This window comes from Euprymna scolopes, chromosome 15 (assembly GCF_053919585.1).
Source record: "Euprymna scolopes isolate OS-2025 chromosome 15, ASM5391958v1, whole genome shotgun sequence".
NCBI classification, from domain to species: domain Eukaryota; kingdom Metazoa; phylum Mollusca; class Cephalopoda; order Sepiida; family Sepiolidae; genus Euprymna; species Euprymna scolopes.
The window spans coordinates 95,884,092-95,909,380 of NC_136496.1; the positions used below are offsets into that span (position 1 = coordinate 95,884,092).

At 32.6% G+C, this 25,289-nt stretch overlaps 1 protein-coding gene across 32 annotated transcripts in view; it reads right to left on the minus strand.

Annotated features, from left to right (window-relative positions):
- LOC145294002 (arf-GAP with SH3 domain, ANK repeat and PH domain-containing protein 2-like) overlaps window positions 1-25,289 on the minus strand; it is a 547,728-nt gene that overhangs the window by 207,315 nt on the left and 315,124 nt on the right. For all 32 annotated transcript variants that reach the window (XM_080140958.1, XM_080140949.1, XM_080140946.1 and 29 more), the window contains 5 exons: window positions 12,373-12,434; window positions 7,587-7,711; window positions 5,033-5,108; window positions 3,631-3,684; window positions 1,591-1,676 (listed from right to left, as the gene is read on the minus strand). In XM_080140958.1, the coding sequence (XP_079997084.1) occupies window positions 1,591-1,676; window positions 3,631-3,684; window positions 5,033-5,108; window positions 7,587-7,711; window positions 12,373-12,434 (403 nt within the window). The remainder of the gene's footprint in view (window positions 1-1,590; window positions 1,677-3,630; window positions 3,685-5,032; window positions 5,109-7,586; window positions 7,712-12,372; window positions 12,435-25,289) is intronic.

A 25,289-nucleotide genomic window follows, 5' to 3' on the forward strand; every position in this document is an offset into this window, starting at 1 on the left:
TCTATAGTTTCTACATTGTGCATAATTGCACAGACTTTAGGATGAAAACGTTCTAGCACAATTATATATATATATATATATATATATATATATATATATATTAAAGTGACCTTGTTAGTGTGTGTGCAAAATGTCTCCACCAAACTTCTCTCTGAATATTTGGTCTAGAGACTTGAAACTTGATATATAGGATATTTGAACCTCAAGAACACTTTTGATCTGGTTTTTAGTTTGTAAAATAGCGGCAAAGGGAAAGGGATCAAAATAAAAAAAATAAAGAACAGTTGACCTTGGCAGAAGTAAATTGATTAACTTCTGAGCATACATAAGTATGCATTTTTGTGAGTTTGAAATCGTTTAATTTTTAGCCTTTTTTATCCAACTGGCACTAGCTCAGATGGTAACGACGAAGGCTGAAATGCTAAATAATGACTATAACTGGAGGGCTGAATGTTTTGGTCTTGATTCCAGCTGATGGCACCAAAGGCATTTGTTTTTTAACTTTTGAAATTATTACTATATATATTGGGTACAATATAATAATCAATAGAGAATTTGCTCTGTAATAATAAATACTAAATCTGCATAAATTGAAATATCATTTAAACATATTTTATGACCGAGTAATGCCAAACGGCTTGATAGTATATATATATATATATATATATATATATTATTAAATATACTTATTTATTGTTAAATAAACATGTTTACATCCCGCTGCTACAAACAGCCATTTGTTTCAATCAAACAACAGATATCATCAGGCAGCGACTTGAATATTCAAATATTCAATGAATAATGGATTTTTTTTTTTTTTTTAGGTAGGAACTCTTTAAAGGTTGGAGTTAAAAAAACCTTAAAACACAGAACTTTAATTATAAGACGTAAAGAGGAGGGGAAATCTAAAGAAAACTAATAAAAAATAATGGAGAGAGAATGATGAGGAAGAGAAAAAAGAAATAGAGAAAAAATATATAGAGAGAAAAAAAATAGAGAAAAAAAACAATATAAAGGGTTATTATAAAAAGCAAGGGCTAGAAGAGAAAAAAAAGAGAATGATGAGAGATAGATAAAGAGAGAAAGAGTGAAAGTAAGAATTAATAGGAAGGGAAGTTTAGAATGTTAAGAGAATAGAGAAAAAGAGAAAAAGAATTGCGTGTCACCTAATTTATGGACAATTATACATTACAATGACAAGACGCGTTATTACAACAACACAAACAAAAAACACAATCTTAGTGTTAAAAGCGTACATGTCAAAAGTGACAGCGAATGTAAGCAACCAACATATTTATCATCTCACATACGTCCACGAGTAATATCTTGCACAGAGTATGCTACTTAAAGAATCATTAGGCTGAATAGAATATATAATCGATAAAATGGATCGGAATGTAAAGAACATAGACGGAAGATTTAAGTAAAGAACTAGCTAATTAGAATCAAATATCAATTTGTCAGATGTAACTTTGAAAATCCAACTGAATTAATGTTATATACTAGATGATACAATTATTTTTTAATGAGTATAAAAATGATTGCATATTAAAACCATTTTAGAAGTTATAAGGCGGTGAATATACTTACGTGGTTTGGGCTTGGTAATATTCAACTAGGTGCTGCAACAGGTCGACTCCTTTCTTTGTACGAATTTCATTCACTTTTATCAGGTACTGGAAATAAAGAAAAAAAGAAAATAATAGGAGTCAGTAACAAAAAAATATGCCAACAATATGTTCAATCGCAAGTCTGTGTTCAGAAATCCCAAAAGGACAAAGTGGTTGTAAACAATCCAAATTAAAAGGAAAATTCAAATTGAATCCCAGGCTCAAAATGATATGACTAAACATTTCTGTACATAGCTTGAACAGCCTTCACCAACCTTATATATTATACAGTATAATCATGTTGACACACTAGTCCTTGTTAGCTCACCAAAGTTAAGCAATGATGAGCCTGGCCAGTACCAGATAGGTGATCATTTGGGGATACTAGGTTAGTATCTGAAGGTGTATTTAAAACCACTAAGACAGAAGTACCTTAGTCTTCGTCAAGACATGTGTCTAGATGGTAAGTTCTGATGTAAAACCAGAGATCTGCTGACTGTCTGACAATCATTTGCACAGAGCTTAGTAGTGGTTCCAAAAAGTGTGGATAGTTCTAAAAGCCCTCATCATTATAAACAAATCCTCTGACCCAATTTCAGAAAATTTAGTTGAATGAATCTCATATGACGGAAGAGTTTGTATATATATATATATATATATATATATATATATATATATATATATGCACAGATCATCATATAATGATTAGACCATTCTGACAGACGTTAAAAGCATTTAAAAAGTAAATGTTTAAATTTCAACAATATTCCTCACAGTTAACGGTAGCCGAATGGATTAGGTCCTTGCTAATGGAACCAGAGATGGCTTCTATTGCTGGGTTTGAATCTATCGACTGGTGTTAATCATGACACCCTGTACTGATGATTCCTGGAAGGATGAAACACTAGTGTCTGTAGGTATTTAATAATTATAATAGTAAGTAATTATGTCAGCCCCTTTAACAAACTCGTTTCTTAGCGCTGAGCACTTTCAGTTGAAATAAATATCATGCAAAAAAGCTCCTCCAGCATGTTAAAATTTTGATACATTTTTTTACAGATCCATTTCGTTATGCAGAAACAAATGGTTATTATTATTATGTCAATACTGTCTCTTTTCAATGCATATACTCTTCAGAAAAATTAGAAATTCTTTGCTTAGGTAGAAAAAAAATGCATGACAAAATAATACTGCAAGAAGAAAAAAAAAGTCATAGAAGACTCAATGTTGTATGTGTGTATGTTCTAGTGGCCATCTTTGTTTATATTGTCTATATATATCTTGTCTGTCCATTCCATTTTATTCCTGGAAACTATTGAGACGATTTGACTGAAATTTTGTGTGAAGCTGTGTTATGATATGGTGCAACAACCTAAGTAGTATTATGGTATCTATTTGGTGCAGAGTTAGGAATTAATAAGGGTTAGTCACCAAAATATCATATTTATTCTAGAAGTTTGGTATAAAGCACTCATTCTGAGTCAACCATTGCCTATTTTTAATGGGCTAAAAAGCCTACTGTGTGTATATATATATATATATATATATGTGTGTGTGTGTTTGTGTCATTCCAAAAGTAAAGCCTCCAATTTTTTTTACTCAAAATGTTGAAGAACTACAAAGACGGGAAATAACTGTTTGTTCTCCAGAATATATTTTTCTACATAGTTACCATTATTTTCAATACACTTTTGCCAGGAATTTAATGATTCATCTGTGCTTCTGATGCACATCCATGACAAGGGTTGCTTTCTTAAAATCTCACACCATCAATATTTGCAATAAAGAGATGAAACTTTCAGATTATGAATGCATAAGTTCAGTCATCATAACAATGCAATTTGCAATCCTCTTTGATCCATTCAGGCAGATAAAAAATAGAAGGTATTACTTTTAGAATGTTCCTTGTGTGTGTGTGTGTGTGTGCGCGCGTGTGTGTATATATATATATATGAATTGAAGCAACTGTATATGATTTTCTTTATGACAATTATAAAAAAAAGAGGAAATGAAAACTTACTTCACATGCTTGAAGTTGGAACATCTTTCTTTCCTTTTCCATTTCTTCAGCAATCTGTAGAGAAATAAAACAAAATGAATATTCCAAGGAATAATCCGGTTTGATTTCATTGAATTAATGGCATCTGTCATACACTTTGGTAACTGCCAACACATCATATACACTGTAAAGATTAATTACTATTTTGCTCATAACTGCAATCTTCTTTATTTGTCTTTGAAGCGTGTGGGCATGTGACAATTTCCCACTTTTATATTCAGTCTTCTCCATTACTATTGTCATCGGCAAGATCTTCCAACACACACACATTTGCACCATCTACAGTCTTGTGAAAACAAGTATAGGGTGTTCAGCGTTGGGCAACACCGACAGATTTTCAACCAAAAATTAAAGGTAGAAAAAAAAAAAAAAATTACTGATATAATTTGGCACAACATTACAATTTAAAAATAATGTCAGTGAATAACGATGACTTGTATGTAACTTCAGTACTCAGAACAAATCTATAACAAGAACACCTTTAAAAATACACCAACTCACTACTAGTACTGACAAACTCAACAATGTCTTAAAAAACAAAAAAAAAAAAAAAAAAAAAAAAACAGACACACTGTTTGCAGATTTCAATGTTACTTTTATTGACATTGAGAAACTTACCAAGTATTGGTGTTGGGACGATTTTTTTAGAGTATCAGAATCGGTATTGTAAAAATGATTTGCCTATTTTTTAATGCCCAAAATGATTCCTTTGTCTTTTTTATTTGATTTTGTTTAAAAAAAAAATCTTCCATTGCTAGTAATAGTGATAAAATAATAAAAATTTCTTGATTTTAAAATACCAGTAAAGCTAAAATCTATAGATTATCTCCCACAAGTGTATTTTTACATTTGAGAAAATATCTGCACATTTAAAATGTGTTTTTACAGTAATTGGAAAAAAAAAAAAAATGTTATAGTTAAATATTTAGAGATTTATAAAGAACTAGAATGGGTACTTGTATTAGAATTAGGAATTTAGTACGGAATCAGAAAAAATGTTGGGACCGTTCCATCACCACCAACTACCTCATAAGAATTTATGACAGGGTTCTATTATTGAAAAGAAATGCCTTGATCAGGTATAAGAAAGTTGAACTTGAAAGTTTTACGCTGCTGATATGTAAAAAAATAGATATAACTAGCTGCTAAAAAAAGGCAAATTTGCATATGAAAATTTTTATTTTGGGCACCACTTGGTTTACTCAGTTATCTGTTTTTTTTACACATACAGAACTTGAGGCATTTTTTTTTATTTTTTGCATGTTACCAGTAAGTTAGTGTAATTTTGAAAGTCTATTTTATAAATGTTTCAAAAGAATGGGTATAATTTTTCTTCTTAAAGATGTGTTCAAAATACACATACCTCTGGTCCAGATACCTCTGATCTTATCATCCCAACTTCTTTTGCTTGTTGTTTCTTTTCTTTTTCTATCTTGGAGCTGAAACAAAACATATAAAGACTTCAATAACATAAGCAGCAGAATGATTTAACTATACTCATATAGCAATAAAGACAAAAACGAATAATTAGCAGCTTCAAAACGTATTAGATGTTTCGCATGTAGGATGTTTGTAATGGCAGATTTTTATAGGAGTCAACCACCTCAGCAGGAATAACCTTCTTAGTGACACACAATATGGTTTCCGCTCTGCAAGATCTACCGCAGATGTGCTGACGGTTATATCCCACAGGATTAGTGAATCTCTTGACAAAGGCTTCCTTTCTAGGGCAATTGCTTTTGACATATCAAAGGCCTTCGACAAGGTATGGCATAAGGGTATACTTCACAAGATTTCCAGCTACGGTATAACTGGAAATGTTTTCTCAATCATTAAATCATTTCTCTCCGATAGGCTCATAAGAGTAGTGGTAGATGGACAAAAATCGAAGGCCTGCAATATAAATGCTGGAGTCCCTCAGGGGTCAATCCTGGGCCCAACTCTCTTCCTGATCTACATCAATGACCTCCCTGAACACATACTTAAATCATTCGTTGACATCTATACTGATGACATGACCATCTACGGCAACACATCAAATGACAAAGTTCTCTCGGATTCTCTCTCCTCTGATCTCGAGCGCGTGGTTCAGTGGGGGAAGATGTGGCTGGTTACTTTTAATGCATCCAAAACCAAACTCCTATCCGTACATCATCAACGCTCTGATCCCCAGCTGGCATCAATTGTGATGGATGGCTCTCGTCTGGGTGAGGCCCCGTGTTTTGACAAGCTTCTGGGTTTGACCTTTACTCCTGATCTGAAATGGAACACGTACATCAAGTCTGTTGCCAAGGTCGCTGGAAAGATGGTGGGATCCTTCTACCGCTCCAGAAGATATCTCACTACTGATGCAATTCTCTATCTATATAAAAGCCAAGTACGTCCAAGGATGGAATACTGTTGCCATATCTGGGCAGGAGCTGCCAAAAACAGCCTATCATGCCTTGACAGAGTACAAAATAGACTTCGTGGTTTAGTGGGGGATGCCCTTTTCTCTACCCTGCAACCTCTCTCACACAGAAGAGACATTGCGAGCCTATCCTTGTTTTATCGTTATTTTCATGGCAGGTGCTCGTCTGAACTCCAATCCCTGGTACCCCCCTCACCAATCTTTCACGAAAAACACCCGTCTAGCTGAATCCACTGTGAAAAATTTCCCCCACTCTATATCTGTGCCTAAATCAAAACGCGAATTCCATGAACAAAGCTTCTTTCTTAGAACTGCACGCCTGTGGAACTCTGTTCCGTCTGCCTGCTTCCCTCCGGACTACAACTTGGATGTTTTCAAGTCCAATGTTAACAAATTCCTAATGAACCGCCTCCTTAAGTAAACACTTCATCAAATCTCCACACTAACGTAATGTACTTGCAATAACCCTTATCCCTGAGTGGCTTCCGGGCCTTGATAAGTGGTGATCACTGTGTAAAAAAAAAAAAAGGAAATTAATTTGTATGCGACCAACTACTCTTCAAAAGACAGATAAAAGCAGATGGTGAGTTAAATTTGGGAGCTAAAAAGGAAAGCATTAGTGTTGGAATTTGTCAGTTATTACAGCGTTGTTTTAACAGGAGTTCTTTCTGAAATTTGGCCCGTTATTGTAATCTTATCACAGCTACAGGAGATTTACGTACATCCTTCTTACTTATAACTAGGGCTAGGACAACAGCATATTCTTTTCATTATTTTCACTCTCAAGTGTGTATCCGTTGATATCTTATATGCTTTTATATAGAGTGATGTGGTTCTCGGGCGTCAAAACAATAAGAATATTCTGTTGTCATAACCCTACTAGTAAGTTATTGTAAAATCTATGCCAATGTATACTCTAGAACTATAGCAGTCTTTCATAACAGAATTTAGAAGAAGAAAGAGCATTTCAGTTCTGAATTTTTTTTTTAGATGAGTGTTATTTGCACAATGTTTCAGTCGATGTAACCTCTGGCTTTCTTCAGTGCAATAGAATACATCATAGGTCCTTGTCCACAAGAATTCTGTAGCGCAGTGAATAAGGTACTTAGAAAAAGTCAGTTGTAAAAGTTACACTCATCTGGAGGCTGAAAGTTCAATCCCCAGTGCAAGCGACACCCAAAAATACAACTGCAAATTGTTAAAGACCTCTACTCAGTCATAACTGATGGAATAAGAGCAGGATATCTCAGTGAATTAAATAAACTGCTCCGTTCAACATTCCATGCAGGTTCTAGAGTTCGACAAGATACCTATGAAGAAGCTTGGAGGTTACATGGACTGAAACGTTGTGCAAATAACCTTCAAAACGAGAACAATAGTCTGAAGAATCCAAATAATACAAAGAGCTTTCCAGTTTGTTTTGTCTTTGCTCAACATCTATTACTCTTACAACTTAATTTGATCATGTCAATAACTTCAATAATCTTTTATAGATATATATACTCACAACTTTGATTCATATTCTTTTGAGGCTTTATCAAAAGGTTTTTTCAAATCTCCCTTTACTCCTTTAAGTTCTCCCTTGAGGAAATTGTCCAGAGGAAACAGCAGTATATTGTTTAGACTTGTAATCTGAAAAAATGGCAGAAAAAAAGTTGTTATTTTTTAAAACAATTCAATGAAAAACACAAGGGTTATGTAATACACATTTGAGGAGAATGCTTAGGGTAAGCAACATTGTGTCAGAGCAACATAGATGCAAATCATGAAATAATATTAATGTACATACCAAGTCAGAGTGTATAAGAAAAAAAAAAAAAAGGTCAAGTGATGGCATAGCAGCACATTCAAAAAATAAAAGAAAAATTAGGATCAGCCTCTTTTCTATCTGGTTAAGATTGCAAGCAGAAGCCTATATTTCATTCTCAGCTGATTTGTAATATCCTACATACATATTAATGAAGATAGACTTTAATTATCGTCAACCATTGCTAAGAAGATACCGACATGTGCTAAACGACTTTTAGACTTCCAAACTAACCTATCTCTGTCCAGGTCTTTATTTATCCTTCTTCCTCTCAAATCTATACATATCACTATGTTTTCCTTGTTCTTCTCCTGTTAACTGATTCTGCTAACTTAAGTGTTCAACATCTACTAACCCAAAAACACTCATTCATTCTTTCAATGTGACCATACCAACAAAGTTTGTTGTTCTGCACACGTCTTCCTATAATGTCCAGATTTAATCTATTGTATCTTTCTCATTGGCACACTGGTTCTCACCAGATCACCGAAGTCAAGCAACAAAGAGCCTGGCCAGTACCAGTTGGGTGACCATTTGGGCAAGCTAGGCACTGTATGTACCATGCAGCACCATAGAAATTTCCAGGTTGGTATTTGGGGGCGTGTTTAACTCACTAGAGGAGATGCACCCCAAAGGAAGATGGAAAATAATGGGAAACTACCGTCTTTACTTGTCTTCCTGAGATTATCATGGCTCTACAAGTTGGAGAGCTGTCGTCACCGACGCTGTTAACAAAAAAACGGTAGGACCGCTGATGATGATAATGACGATGATGATGATTCTCATATAACTTTTCTGCGTGCAATGCATGTCCTCAACCTTTGCTAGTCAGATTTCATTTAGATGCATTATCACACTTTGTACACATGCTTTGCAAGCTCTCCCCTAAGTAAACAATGATAATAATGGTAGATCTTCCCTGAATTTACTCCATTCAAATCTAATTTTTGCAACTCTGGAGGGACTGTGTTGTCCACAAGACCAATAGTATCTGTCACAAAACTAACTCAACACTTATGTCTATCTTCAAACATTGTGACATCATAATCACACCTCTCGCTAAGAAGATTCCCTATGTCATCCTATTCAAGGGGAGATAATTAAAAAAAAAAATGAGCTATGTTTTAGAATTTTTGGTGTTTATGCAGTTTAGCAAAGATATTAAAAACCAAAGATAAAGAAAAGTATGTGCCTATTATGGATTGAAATTCTCATAAAAGAAAAATTGCGTGATTTCATCACAAAGGTTTTTTTTTTTTTTACAGAAGAAAATCAAATTTTAATCAAATTCCTCACAACACAAACATCTTGGCAATTTTGGCTACGAAGACAGGGGCTCCAGGAAAGATAACTTCATCTAATTCTTAAGGTTTGCCTAAACGCACATGAAGATATTTTATTAATAACTTTTGAAACTACTTTTTTAAAGAAAAAAAAAAGGAAAGAAAAAAGAGATACATAAAATTATTAATAATTGTAAAAAAATAATCTAGTCACATTTTAGCAAACTTCAAGAATTAGATTCAGGTTTCTTCCTCTTTTCTAGTATTTTCCTTTCAGAATGAACACATATGCACATCAAAACCCAGATAAACCTGTGAGGTTGAAGCTCTCAACAGATGCAACAAGAACTACTAAGCACAGCAACTGTTTATTGAACTCACATACACACAAGTTCATATACATACTCATTCACTGCCAAGACAGACACAAGCTAATATACACACACACATTTAAAATGCTTACACATTTTACACACTCACAAGCTTGCATAGCAACAGTTAAAATAGACATATTTGCTCAATTCTTTAAAAACTAAACAACTCTTTCACTTAGAACGTTGTTGGACACTGAATTCTCTTTTGTTCTCTTAACAAGTTAATCACAAAAATTATTTTTGTAAGAAGAACAACATATGCATAATTAAGACGTTTCTAAATTTTTTAGATGAGGATTGGTTTATTTAGATTCATCAGACTACTGTTCTCATCTAGAGTGTGATTTTCACAACGTTTCGGTCGATGTAACCTCCAATCTTCTTCAGGTGTATCTTGTCAAACTCCACGCCTTGGAGCAAGGACCCATGGTGCAGTGGTTAGAATACTTGGAAAAATAAATTGTAAAAAGTAATGTTCCTGAAGGTTGAAGGTTCAATCCTCAGTGTGGGCAACTGAAAAATACAATTGCGAATTACTTAGGACTTCTATCCAGTCATGGCTGACAGAACAAGAGCATGCTACCCCCATGAAGTAAATAAACAGTTCCGCTCGAAATTCCATCCAAATTATTAAGTTTGACAGAAACATTCCCCGAGTTTGACAAGATACACCTGAAGAAGGTCGGAGGTTACACCGACCGAAACGTTATGAAAATCACAGTCAAGATGAGAACAGTAGTTCGATGAATCCAAATAATATGAACGTATAATTAAATTATATAATTAAGGAAAGAAGAAAGTGAATCTTGGGTTTTCTTTCGGCAGTCACGTAACTCTCGCTTCTCTTATTTTGTGTTTTAGTTTTCACATTCCATGAGTAATGTTTCTAACAAAGAGAGAATAATTGGTATTTTCTAGGTCAGAATCTATTTCATCTAACAATTAGCGTTGGCAAGTTTTTGACCTTGAAGTAGCATGTTTTTGTTTTTTTAAGCTTCATGCCTTGTCTGGAGCAATTTCCCTAATTTGGACTAGTCGGACTACTGTTGTCATTTTGAGTGTTATTCTCAATGTTTTGGCCGATGTAACCTCTAACCTTCAAGTATATCTTGTTGGACTATCAAATTTTTTTGTCAAACAAAAGAATCTGTACAGGATTTGGAATGGAACCCTTTAATTAATCGATCAAGGTAGTATACTCTCATTCTGTCAGCCATGACCAGGTAGAAGTCTTAAGTAAATCCCAATAGTATTTTTAGTATCACCTGCACTAAGGATTGAACCCTCAATCGCCAGAACAGTGCCATTTAGCACTGAATTTTAGTTAGTACTTTATCCACAGACAATTCTAGCATGTATTTTGGGAACTTTAAATTTATACTTGTTTAAATGTACAATTTTACTACTTATCAATATAGATCACTGTTTATTACTACATAAGGTCGAAAGTTACATTGACCAAAACGCTGTGAGAATAACACTCAAGATGAACACAGTAGTCCAAATAATACAAATCATCTATCTAAAAAATTCATATACATATATATACGTGTGTGTGTGTGTGTGTGTGTGCATGTGGTGGAAATTCCTGCTTAATATAAGATTCATGCAAGAGTGCTCAATACCAAGATAGAGCAAGATATACTTTTTCTTTATTTTTACGTAAACATTTAGGTAGAGCTACACATTCATAAGTATGTTTCGGTCAACTAGTCTAGTTGACTGAAACATAATCATGAATGTGTAGTGCTACCTAAATGTTTATGTAAAAATAAAGAAAAAGTATATATAGAGAGAAATAACATGAAATAGGTTAGTAAAAAAAAAATTAGTCTAGAATTTAAAAAAAAAAAAAAAAAAATTTTTTGTTCTTGTGTGTTTTTTTTAATGGAAGTGATGTTTGATCGACACTGCTGAGGACCCGTGAAATAAAGTACTGGTTTGTTTTACATGCTCAAACATTTTACATGGTAAACAACTGACGATTCTTACAATAATATTAAGACTACCATAAATTCTTGGAAGCAAACTAATGTAGTGATTTCAAAAGATTAATTGACAAACAAAGGATTCGGAATTTTTGAGACGAGGATTAATTATTCGTATTGTTTGGATTCTTCAGACTACTGTTTTCATCTTGAGTGCTATTTTTACAACATTCAGTCGATGTAATATCAGAGCTTCTTGTTGAACGATGGAATCTTTTTGCCTTACTCAGGTATCAGCAGGAAATTTCAAATGGAACCCTTTATTTAATCCGTGATGATAGCTTATTCTCATTCTGTCATCCATGACTGGATAGAAGTAATAAGTAATTTGCAATTGTATTTTGGGTGCTGCCATACTGGAGATTGGACCTTCGATCTCCAGAAGGGAGTGACTTTTACAACTTAATTTTATCAAGTACTCTATCCACTGCACTAAGGAGTTTTCAAACAAAGAACTTGAGACTAAAAATCTTTTGTTTTTTGTTCACATAGATTTATGGATTGAAAAACTTCCACAACTCTATAATATTTTAATAAGCATTTTAGTGAAGTATGTATATATGTAATTTTATTATTCAATTTATACAAAAAGAAATGCCAGAATCAGAGTATAAAGAATTAACCCTGCCTTAATAAATTAAGACGTACATTTGAATCCTTAAAATATTATTTGAAAATTAACAATTTCTACATATAGTATCTTCTCCAACTCCAAAAGAAAATATATCCAAAGTTAAATCAAAAATACATTAGTCAATAAGGGAGATAACTCAAACATATTCAGTCAATCATTTAGCAGAACATTTAACTTTATTTGACCAATTAGAATTTGATAACTCACCAGGTTTTTCATCAGGGCTGAGAGCTCTTTGGTGACTCGTGAGAACTTCAAGAAGGCTTCACCTGAAAAAAAAAAAAAATTAAATTAAAAAATCAGATAAAATAATACAGCAAAGAATGATTCAGTACTGAATATTGCTACATTTTTATATGAATAAAGCTTATTTCAATTTATTTCTGTTAATGGTTCTAGCATCTTTATTATCTAGCCATAGTAGCGTCATGGATCCTCCTAACTCCCTCACGTCACCTATCCTCCATCAAACTTGATAGGTTGTGATAAACACATCGTGAGTCCGCTAGTTATTTGATGTAGGTTCTGTGCAATCTCCCCACTGAGTCACAATCCTATTTTGGCATCCGCAAAAGAACATCGCTGAAGATTTCAACTTTAGCCCCCCCCTCCCCAGTAGCATCTAGTAAATCTCGTTCTTCTATCTCTTATTTCATCCTCAGCCCCCAAAATCAACAGGGATTAGACCATTTCTGTAATGATCTGGTCTCTGTTGATTTTGTGGTGGGAGTTTAGTTCTGTGCAGTTCTAGGAGATCCACCCTCCCAGGCTTTGCCTTCTCTCTTTGAGAAGGGGTTAGTTTATTGCTAATCACATGAGGCGCCCTTACCGGGGAATGCAGACGGGGTTGCCCAGGTACTTTTTGCAGATCAGTGCCTTTTCTCAGGGGCGCTGATTTTTTAATCCCACTTTCCGACCCCGGTGTCTTAGTTCTTGTAGTGCGAAAGAACTAAACAGCCTTCTAACTCTTATCAAGGCTGAGATCTGAGGAATGTGTCCTTCATCGGATGCTGTCTCCAGGTCATGTTAAGAGCAACTTTGAGCATTCTGGTATACACACCGTCGATTTCCTTCTCCAATCTTTTTGGTGGAAAAGCAGTTGTTGCTTTCATATACAACAACTGATTTAACAATGGCTTCAAAGAAGTCACGTTTCGTCTTGTTAAGAAGATTTGACTTTCAAATCATTTTCATTTTGTCTAGTTCAGGCATTGCCGATTTGCACCTTTCGTTCACTCTGCGGAGTTTTGCTTTGCAACTTTACTACCAAGATAGGCAAACTCATCAACATTTTCAAGATAAGTTGCGATAAGGGAAAAGATATTTCCAACAAGCAATATCTTCTATAATAATAGTGAGGAGCATTTTTTTTGTCATCCTTCATAATAATTATCAGATAGAAGAGAATTAACAATATAACAAAAAGGTCATGATCTATTTAATAAGAAACTAAAAGATTACCTGTCCTAGGACAGGCAAAATTAGTTCTTGAAAAAAAAAAAAAAAAAAAATTTTTTGCACCACTTTCATAACCCTACAAAATTTTTAATCAACATATGTTACTTAATCTGCTGTTTATAATCTTTATTTCAATTTTGACCCAAATCCATTACATCATCTTGATTCTAGAAAATGTGAAAATTTTAAAGCTTAAGCTGTCATAAGAGGAAAGTGAAATTCAAGGAGTCTTGCTTAATTGGTGCCTAATGACTATGGATCAAAATCAATGCAAATGGGCAATATTTTAATTTTAAAATGGGATATTATGCTCATATTATGTTCCTTAAAACCCTTTAAAATATTCCAAAAAAATTTTGTGGAATATCTATAATTTGTCTAATACCTATTGTTAAAATTTTGCAAAAATCGGAAGTATCTGAACTTTCACAACGGGATTCTATTTTTACCATCTTTGAAATAACAAAAATTAAATATAGCCCACATTATGAAACCTTATGCTTAGTAGCTGTCTTCCAAAATTCAAGATGATCAGGTTATTTATTAATTTAGGTGCAAATGCTGTAGATATACTATATAAACATATACCTAACTTTATATACATATAGAATTTTCATAATTCCATTATACAAGTTCTATCACTGATAGAGTCAATCATATTTTTTAGGTTAACAATCCCTAATATGTCAATTCAAAGATGTGACAAATACATTCATTAAAAAAAGAATTAAAGTCCTGTATTAAAAAAACAGCGACATTAAAGAAACCATAAAGATGAAAATAGTTAAATACATATTCAATATCAATACAAAAGCAATGAATATTCGTAACAAAGAAATATGAAGAGAATAGAAAAACGTTCTTATTTTTAAGGGTCAAATCTGAAACTTCCGTGCTATGAAGTGCATCTTCACAATGCAAGAATAATGCTTTGACAAGAAATAAGACAAAACATTGAAGAAGAAGGATGAGGAGATGCAGAAAGATGAGAAGGATGAGGAGAAGAAAGATGAATAGGAAAAAAAGGATGAGAAAAAAAGGAATAAGAGAAAAAGATGAGAAAAAAGAAAAGGATGAGAAAAAGAAAGATTAGAAAATGGATGAAAAAAAGAAGAAATATGAGAAAAAAAGGAACAATGAAAAAAGAAAGATGAGAAAAAGAAGGATGAGAAAAAGAAATAAGGGAAAAAAGAAAAAGGATTAGAAAAAGAAAGAAGGAAGAGAAAAAGAAAGAAGGAAGAGAAAAAGAAAGAAGGAAGAGAAAAAGAAAGGAAGAGAAAAGGGAAAAGAAAAAGAAAGGATGGGAAACAGAAAATTTGAGTAAAGGAAAAAAGATGAGAAAATAATAAAAAGAAAAAGGATGAGAAAAAAAGAAGGATGAGAAAAAAAGAAGGATGAGAAAAAAAGAAGGATGAGAAAAAAAGAAGGACGAGAAAAAAAGAAGGACAAGAAAAAAGGACAAGAAAAAAAAAAGGACGAGAAAAAAAGTAGGACGAGAAAAAAAGAAGGACGAGAAAAAAAGAAGGACGAGAAAAAAAGAAGGACGAGAAAAAAAGAAGGACAAGAAAAAAAGAAGGACAAGAAAAAAAGAAGGACGAGAAAAAAAGAAGGACGAGAAAAAAAGGACAAGAAAAAAGGACGAGAAAAAAAAAGGACGAGAAAAAAAAAGGACGAGAAAAAAAGAAGGATGAGAAAAAAATAAGGACAAGAAAAAAAGAAGGATGAGAAAAAAGGACAAGAAAAAAAGAAGGATGAGAAAAAAAGGACGAGAAAAAAAGAAGGATGAGAAAAAAAGGACGAGAAAAAAAGAAGGACGAGAAAAAAAGAAGGACGAGAAAAAAAGAAGGACGAGAAAAAAAGAAGGACGAGAAAAAAGGACAAGAAAAAAGGACAAGAAAAAAGGACAAGAAAAAAAGAAGGACGAGAAAAAAAGAAGGACGAGAAAAAAAGGATGAGAAAAAAAGAAGGATGAGAAAAAAGGACAAGAAAAAAAGGACAAGAAAAAAAGAAGGACGAGAAAAAAAGGATGAGAAAAAAGGATGAGAAAAAAAGGACGAGAAAAAAAGGATGAGAAAAAAGATGAGAAAAAAAGATGAGAAAAAAAGAAGAATGAGAAAAAAAGAAGAACGAGAAAAAAAGGATGAGAAAAAAGGAAAATGAAAAAGAAAAAGGATGAGAAAAACAAGAATGAGAAAAACAAGAATGAGAAGAAAAAAAAGGATGAGAAGAAGAAGGATGAGAAAAAGAAGAAACAGGGGAAACAGAGTGGGGAAAAAAGGATGAGAAAAAGGGTAAGAAAAAAGGATGAGAAAAGAAGGATAAGAAATAGGATAAGAAAAAGAAAAAGAATGAGAAAAGAAGGAAGATGAGAAAAGAAGGAAGATGGAAAAAGAAGGAAGATGGAAAAAGAAGGATGGGAAAAAGAAGAAGAATGGGAAAAGTATAAAAAAAAAAAAAAGGATACGAAAGGACAAAAAGAAAAAGGAATTGCAATTACTCAAATTGTCAACGCAAAAGATCTATTTTTGGATAACAAAAGGTTTGAGCAAAACTGTTTTTAGTTGATTTTTATTCCTAATTCAAGATGGCTATAGATTCAGATAGAATTCTTATTTTAGGAAATTAAAAATCAGCATCATTTCCACAAAATAATTATACAAGGTTAACAATAACTATGACAAGCCACAATCATCAGCATCATCCATTTAATCATTGACTTGCCAACAGCAACCAGCAACAACACAACAGGGAGGTGATGGTAGCTAAGTGGTTAATAACATGGTCTGATAACCTAGGTGTGCTAAGTTCAAATCTAGTTTGTTCTACAGAACACTTTTTGTATGGAGTGGATGATAGTTGAGATTTTAGGATTGGTGAGCAATGTGTGTGTAAGGGTGCTAGAACTTTACTAAATGGTTTCTTGTTAAATATACTTTCTTGAAGTAATTAAGTTAGGTGGTCTTGTTTTAATTATTTATGACCACACAATCATCTATCTATCTATCTATCTATCTATGTAATAAATGAACCTGAAAAAAGATATCGCCTTTAATAATGCAAACCCATCAAGATAGTAAAAGCCATGCCCTGTTAAGAGGAGCAATTCTCAAATTAAAAAGATAAAGAATAAAAGTTACATAGAACTGTACTGTATTATTCAATCAATAAGGACGAAAATGAGAATAAAGTAGGAAAGAACCTCTTTGGGCCATGGTATTTGAAAGCTAAATGCTTCTCATCAGAAGAGGAGAAAAGCCGGTATTATACAAATATAATAGTATACAAAAAAAAAAAAAACGATTTAAGAACATTTAGATTAGGAATGAAAAAAATAGGTGATGAAATAATGAAGACCAATAAAGAAGATGAATAAAATCATAAAAAATATTGGTAGAGGAAGGAGTAGATATTGGATATGGAAAAAAAAAACATAAGAAAAAGTAAAATACAAAAATATAGATAAAAATGAGTAAAGGAAACAGATTTTAAGTAAATGCTAGATGAAGAAAAATCTAACTTTATAGTCAAATTGAAGTCCTCGAAATGGTATTAAGACGACAGTGGTCCAAGATAATCTGCATCGAAAATAAACTCGAATGCAATCATTTTCATCCTTATTGATCTGATGATACAATAAAGCTCTATGTAACTTTTATTCCTCATCTTTTAATAATATATATATATATATATATATATATATATATATATATATATATATATATAAAGTGAACGTGTCTGTGTACATTTCCCTACGCAATAACTGTCAATTTTTAGTCTACAGACTCGAAATTTGATATACAGGGTACTGAGATTTAGGAAACTCTTTGTGATCGGTTTTCGGCCAGAAATTTGGCTGTTAAGGGGTCAAAGTTCAACGATTTGAGAACTCTACCAAACTCCTCCGACATTTCTGGGTCTAAACACTTGAAATTTTAGATAGTGGTTTCTTGGACATGGATCTAACTTAATAACTTGATTTGAGCCCAAAACAATAAATGTTAAGGGGTCATAATAGGGGTCAAAGTTTAAACAAAAAAGTTTATTTTTCTCAGCATACACCTCCAAACACCCGGGCAACGCCGGGCACCCATGCTAGTATATATATATATATATATATATATATATATATATATATATATGTGTGTGTGTGTGTGTGTGTGAAAACGTGTGTGTGTGTGTGTGTGTGTGTGTACATTTCCCTACCAAATATCTCTGTCAATTTTTGGTCTAGAGACTCGAGATTTGACATAAGGGGTACTGAGATTTGGCAAAATCTTTTTAATTGGTTTTCGGCCAGAAATTTTACTGTTAAGGGGTCAAAGTTCAACGATTTGACCTTTGAAAACTCTACTAAACTCCTCCACTATTTTGGGTCTAAACACTTGAAATTTTAAATGTAGATTACTTTGGCATGGACCAAACTTTTTAATTTGATTTGAGCACAAAAAAATAATTGTTAAGGGGTCAAAATTAGGGTTAAATTTTTAAAAAATTTGACTATGCGGTCTCTACCAAATCACTCAGCCAATTGCTGGTCTAAACATTTGAAATTTTACATAAAGGGTATTTAGAGATAGGGAAAGCTTTTTAATCAGTTTGAGTAAAAAATTTGAGCTTCCAAGAGGTCAAATTTGACCTTTGCAGTGAATAGCAAAGTACTCAGCCAATTTTGGATCAAAATATTTGAAATTTAAAAATAATGGGTATTCAATCATATGGCAAGCATTTTAATAAGTTTTGGGGCGAAAATTTGGCTGCCAAAAGGTCGGAGTATTAAGAGTTGACCTTTGCAGATCCTATCAAACTCCTCCGCCAATTTTGGGTCTAAACACTTGAAATATTAGATGTAGATAACTTCGACACAGATAAAACATTTTATTTTGATTTGAAACCAAAATAATAAATGTTAAGTAGTCAAAATTGGGGTCAAAGTTAAAATAATTTGACCTCTACGGGCTCTATAAAATTACTCAGACAAATTTTGGTGTAAACATTTGAAATCTTACCTAAAGTGTATTCACACGTAGGGCAAGTTATGAACAGTACATAGGGCCCGAACAAAGCCAAGCTGAACTGCTAGTATATACATATATATATATATATATATATATATATATATATATATATATACACACACACACACACCTTTAAAGATATACATATGGACACACACATACACCTACATAAACATACAATATAAACAGATCTGGCTGTGAATCATGCTCATATCTATATAATTATAAAACCTTGTGGACCGTTCATCCAACTTCCTTTGCCTTGTTTATTAAAAACATTGCCGTCATGGAGACCAGCATGTATTGAATAAAATTCAGACTCCTTTCCACAGTCCAACCATATAGTACAAATAAACTTCAGGCTTTGCTTAACTTGTAAACATAGTTTCAATCATGAAACTATGTTTTGTTATATTTTGGTTTCAGTTTCAATTCTAGCTGACGGCATTCAAATCATTTTTTTTACTTTTGAAATCATAACTATATATTTGGTACAATATAATATGAAATATATTGACAGAGAATTGACTGCGTAAATTAAAATACCATATTTAAGCATATTTTGCGACTGGACAACACCAGGAGCCCCTTCTAGTATACATAAAGATATGTGAAGATTATTTGATATACTTTCTAGAGAAGAATTTTCAGGATGGCATTAGACGCATAAAAAAAATTTTGTTTTTGAATTTATTATATTAACATTTTGAGCAGCTAAAAAGAGTAAAAATAATCAAAATGAAAAACGTTGAGAAAGCAAGAGGAAATTTTTATCTTTGGGCAGCAATCATTTTTTGCCATAAACATTCAAGATAATTCATGTGAAATCTCACAACCGTTTGGCAAAGGAAAACGTTATTATTTTTTTTAATTTTTAAAGAAGTGTCAACATAAAACTTTCAATATATATATATACACTAATAATGGAAGAGAATTGATGAACAGATAAGAAACTGAAAACAATGTATAACGGAAAAATAAAAATTAATAGTTTTTTGTTTTTTTTTTTACATGGAGGTCACCACTTATCAAGGCCCAGAAGCCACTCAGGGATAAGGGTTATTGTGTGTATAGTAATCAATGGGATAGTATCGTGGTAATAGTTAATATCGGAGATTTGATAAAGTGTCATTACTTAAGGGGGCGGTTCATCAGGAATTTGTTTATGTTGGACTTGAAGACATCCAAGTTGAAGTCAGGAGAGAAACAGGCAAGCGGCAGAGAGTTCCACAGGTGCGCAGTTCTAAGAAAGAAGCTTTGTTCATGGAATCTACGTTTTGATTTAGGCATAGATAAAGAGTGGGGAAAATTATTGACAGTGGTTTCAGCTAGATGGGTGTTTTTCGAGAAAGATTGGTGAGGGGGGACCAGAGATTGTTGTTGGGTACAAATCACACCTATTTTACTTAGTGGAATCAACCAGTCCTATGAATGCCACTGGTTTCAGAGACAAGATGGAGACATTCATATCAACTTAGATCAGACGATAATGAATAATGTTAAATAGCTACATGTTTTGGTTTCGATTCTAGCTGATGACACCCAAATCATAATTTAAAAAATCTTTTGAAATGATTACTATATGTTGATTACAATAGAGTATTGGCTGTATAATAATAAATATAAAATCTCCATAAATTAAAATATCATATTTAATCATATTTTATGATCGAGCAACGCTAGATGGCTTACTAGTACATCGACATGTCGCAATGCTGATTGATTCGTGTAGACTCCTTATAGTGTTTGTATAATTTTATTTATAAAAGCTGATATTTACATGTCGTCATCAACATGTAAATGTCAAATGTTGATCGATCTGAATAGACTCCTTACAAATGCTTATATAATCTTATTTATAAAATCTGTATGCATTTATTGAGCGTTTTTTTTTTAATATATATTGATTTTTATTTCCATCTACTCTACTTATATTTAAAAAGCACTTAGTGTGTGGGAGTTAGTTTCCTATGGATTCCAGAAACAATGGGACTGATTTTTAAAAGAATTTCACACAAATGTACTTATGTGTCTGAGAATGTTCTTAAGTAGGTATTGTATGGGAATGCCTATGGTAAGTATCAAAAATCGATAATCGAAAAAAAATCAAATTAAAGAAGTAACAGTCCAATTTTGACCGAAGTTAAAACCCTTGTACAGCCTAACATCACAATTGCATTTGAAAAGTTTCATCACCAGACATGTAGTAGTGCCCAGCATATAAAATCTATAATAGGTTCTTTGATAAGACCAAGGCGCGTTCAAAATTAATGTTTCTGTTTGGATCATTATACTTGAATTTTGCATTTTAAACTTTAATTCAAGCCATTATATAAAAATAATTTTATAAAATCAGTTATAGGTTCTGTACAGTGCAATGTAGACTACAATGTATTGTGAACTAAGTCATTGCAGGAAGGCATGTGCAGTTTTCTGCTGGTGCACTTCAGTGCGTCCCTGACTAGAGCAGGCAATCAACTGTTTTGATTGAAAAATGGGTTATTTTGCAGATGTTGATGAGAATAAAAGTATTGGAAGTGCGAAACATTCGTTGATCACCATTCAATCCTGAGCAATGTTGGGTCTCCTTGCTAGTGCATGTGTATATATGATCATACAAATCTAATCAAAATGTATCAAATACAAGCATGTTTACATACATACAAGTCCACAAGTAATTAAAGAGGGAGGTACACATTGGAATCATATGAAGTGGAAATAATAAATGGTTCAACTATTTATATAGCTGCAGGCACAAACCCATACATACACATACACTAACACATACGCACGCATGCAAAGAATTATGCATACAGATAAATCTACAAATCACACGCAAAATAGATATGTATATGGGTGCTCGTCTGAAGGCAATAGAAATATACATGCACATAAATAAATATACATACATGCATAGATATACACGTGCAAGCATATAAAAAGCCACACACAAGCACGTATGAACTTGCGACACACGTACATAGCTATATATATATATATATATATATATATATATATATATATATATATAAAAGTACATATGGCCATACATGCACAATTACGCGTAAATAATAACTGGCAGCCATGCACACATGTGCTACAATTGTACCCTCTCATCCGCACTTGTAAAAATACATTCTCACTGATATTCTTACTTAGGCACAACTCTACATACATACAACCAAATAAACATCCATAGAATTATGTGCAAGTGCAACTCCATAATTATTTATGCATATATATATATATTATATATATATATCAATAAAAAAAATCGTTTCCGAAACGATCGTACAATTTGATTTGTTTGTTCTTCCTTATGAAACCGATTTTTAATTTTAAATTATCAATCATCTTACTCAATATATATATGTGTGTGGGCGTGAAGGGACAATTCCAACATTTTCCTGATTCCAAACAATTACGAATTCAGATTCTTTTCAAATTCCTTAATATTATATTGTAATAGAGTTGTTTTTATTTTTGGATAACCATAAAATCAGTGTAATATTTAGGTTGGTGCAAAAATAATGTCGTTTTTTTGTCGGAGTTGAACATCAAAAAACGACATTATATTTGCAGCAACCTAATATTTGCATATAGCTTTGCAAATAAACTTGGCAGGGGGGGGGGCAACACACATTAAATGAATTCATCTTTCTAAGTATTTTAGTCTCAAATGTTTTTTTACCTGTAATTGCTTGAACATACTGATTTGTTAAACTCATTGTGAGATTTACATTTATATTTTTCACTTGTGCCAGTTTTTCCTATTTTTTCATTTGTGCCATTTATACTTGTGTTATTTTATCGTGCCATTTCTTCAGTGCCATTTTTTGCCTAAATTTGTTATAATCTATAGATTTTAGTTTTATTGGTATGTAGTTTAAAAATAATAAATATTTGTCATTTTACCTTTAGTACTAGCAATGAAAAAGTAAGTTTTAAACAAAAACAAACAAAAAAATGAAAAGAATCATTTTTAGAATAAAAAATTAGGCTAAAATTCTTCCGATTCCCATATTCCAAAAAAGTTCTGATTCCCAATTCCGATTACAATCAGAAGCATATGCATACACATAACTTTTGGAAATAAGTTATATGCCCACAAAAGACACCTCACGAGCCTGTCTCTGCTCTATCACTATTTTCATGCTAAGTGCTCAACTGAACTCCAATCTATGGTCCCTCCTTGCCAAATTTCACAATAAAGACTCGACTAGCTACAACCACCATATATGATTTTCTCCACTTTCTATCTGTGCCTAAATCTAAATGCAGATTCCATAAGCAAAGCTGCTCTCCCAGAACTGTCCACCTGTGAAACTATGTTCCGCTGGCCTACTTCCCAGTTGAATACAACATGGTAGCCTTCAAATCCAATGTAAACAAGTTCTTGTTAAGCCATCCCGATAAATAATCAAATTTTACCCATTTTACACCATTACATCAATTAATCCTTATCCTCGAGTGGCCTTCGGGCCTTTAAGTGTTGACTGCCAAGTAAAAAAAAAAAAAAAAAAATGCCATCCACTATGACTATGTAATACCTACAGTGACTAAGTAAACAGAGTTATCAAACTTGAAAGTTATATGGGACAAGACAAAGAGCAACAACCCTAGTTGAAGTCAGTATCCCTAATGATGCTGTCTTAAATAAAGCTAATCAGAACATAACGAAATGCCAAGGTCTTATGCACGACATGAAAAGAAACTGAAATCTTAAAAAGATTTTAATCTTTCCAATAATCATAGGATCTATTGAGCTCATGGAAAAGAATTTCAAAAACTACCTGGCAAATATACCCGGTAAACAAAGTGAAAGAGAGATCTAAACAATTGTGCCGAGTTAGTTAGAATCCTAAAAAGATCTCTCGGATTATAGTCTTTGTAATAGCAGGTGAATGTCTTACATCCAGTAGGATTCCCCATTCCCAACAAAAATAAAAGTACAAGAAAATACAACTCTTAATTTTATCACAGGTGTACAGACATGGGTATATAACGCCACATCAAATTGCAAACACTGGTTCTTGTCCAATCGCTAAAGTTAAGCAACATGGAGCCTGTTCAGTACTTAGATGGGTGACTGCTAAGGAATACTAGATTCTGTGAGCATTTCTATTGAAGGTGACGGTGGCTAAGTGGTTAACAACACAGACTGAAAACCTTGGTGTGCAGAGTTCAAATCAAGTTTGTTCCACTGTAACACTTTCACCAAACTCATATCTGACCTTGTGTCTAACCTCCATGAAAGGTGGTGAAAATATAACGCCATATTTACATCAAACATATGTAACCGTACACACGTATTCCCACAGACAAGCACATATTACTTACATGCTCATTTGGAGAATGACACATTATTCTACTAGTAGCGTGGCTCCGTATAAATTTTCTGCTATTATCTACATCAATCTGTATAATTTACTGTTAATAGGATTTCTTTCAAAATAATGTCTGTCAGATCAGTATGATTAATGAAAACAAACTACTCTTTTCTTTCACAAAAATAATCATCATTGTCAACTAAATAGTTTTTAAATGAATAAAGTTAATATGTCTCTCCTTACTGTAAAACTGATCAACTCACAGTTTGAAATTTATTTATTTTAAATTGCACTGTTTTAGTTGACTGGGATAGCAGAATTTGAACCAATTCATTTAAAAAATGAATAAAATCGGATTTTTTTTTTTAAAACTTAATACCATCAGATTAATTATGAATTACTTTCTTTATTCATCGGATGGTCTTCTTTTTTTTTTTTTTTTTTAGATGTTTGTGAAAGCAGATAACGTATATACAAACAGAAAATGTTTCAGCATATTATTACATAGATTGTTTAAATCCAAGACCATCCAGTTCAATTTAGACGATTATATTTAATTGTAGATCCAGATTTATTTAAGTATTAATTTAACTTTTTTTGTCAATCATTATGACTGTATATGGCTTGCTTATCTTCTATTACATAAAGGGTAATTGTCTGTGTGCATGTTTGGCTAAAAGTAAAAAAAATAAAAAAAACAAAAAAAAACTACAAAACAAAGACTCACAAAGTTGGTATATTCTTTATCAGAATTTCCCAGAATGAATAATATCTAAATTTTAGGTCGGTTTTCCAGCTATATCATGTATTAACTAAAGGGAAGTAACTGAGTTTTTTATCAAGGAATTAATTCCTTTATGCCAACTCATTCCTTGAGGTTCCTATATAAAGAAGAGTTGTGTGTGTGTGTGTGTGTGTGTGTGTGTGTGTGTATATATATATAATATATATATATATATATATATATATATATCTCCAAAGAGATGAATGGACTGAGAAGAGGGGGGAAAGAGAGAAAAGATAGACAGAGAAAGATAAACAGAAAATTTAATAGAAAATATGTTACACTTTTGCCCTAGGCTGTATCAGGTAGCCCTGCTGGTGTGTGAGTGTATATATGTAAATAAACTATAGTTATCCATATATAACTGTTTCATCATTTCATGACTCATATGTGTGGTTAGATGTAGCGAGTGCATCAATTTAGATTTAAACTCCAAACATTAGTCATTACTAATCATAACAATTATGCTTTCTACTCGATTTTTTTTTTAATTAAATATTGACATAAAATTATAAGAAATGAGCAAATGTGGATAAT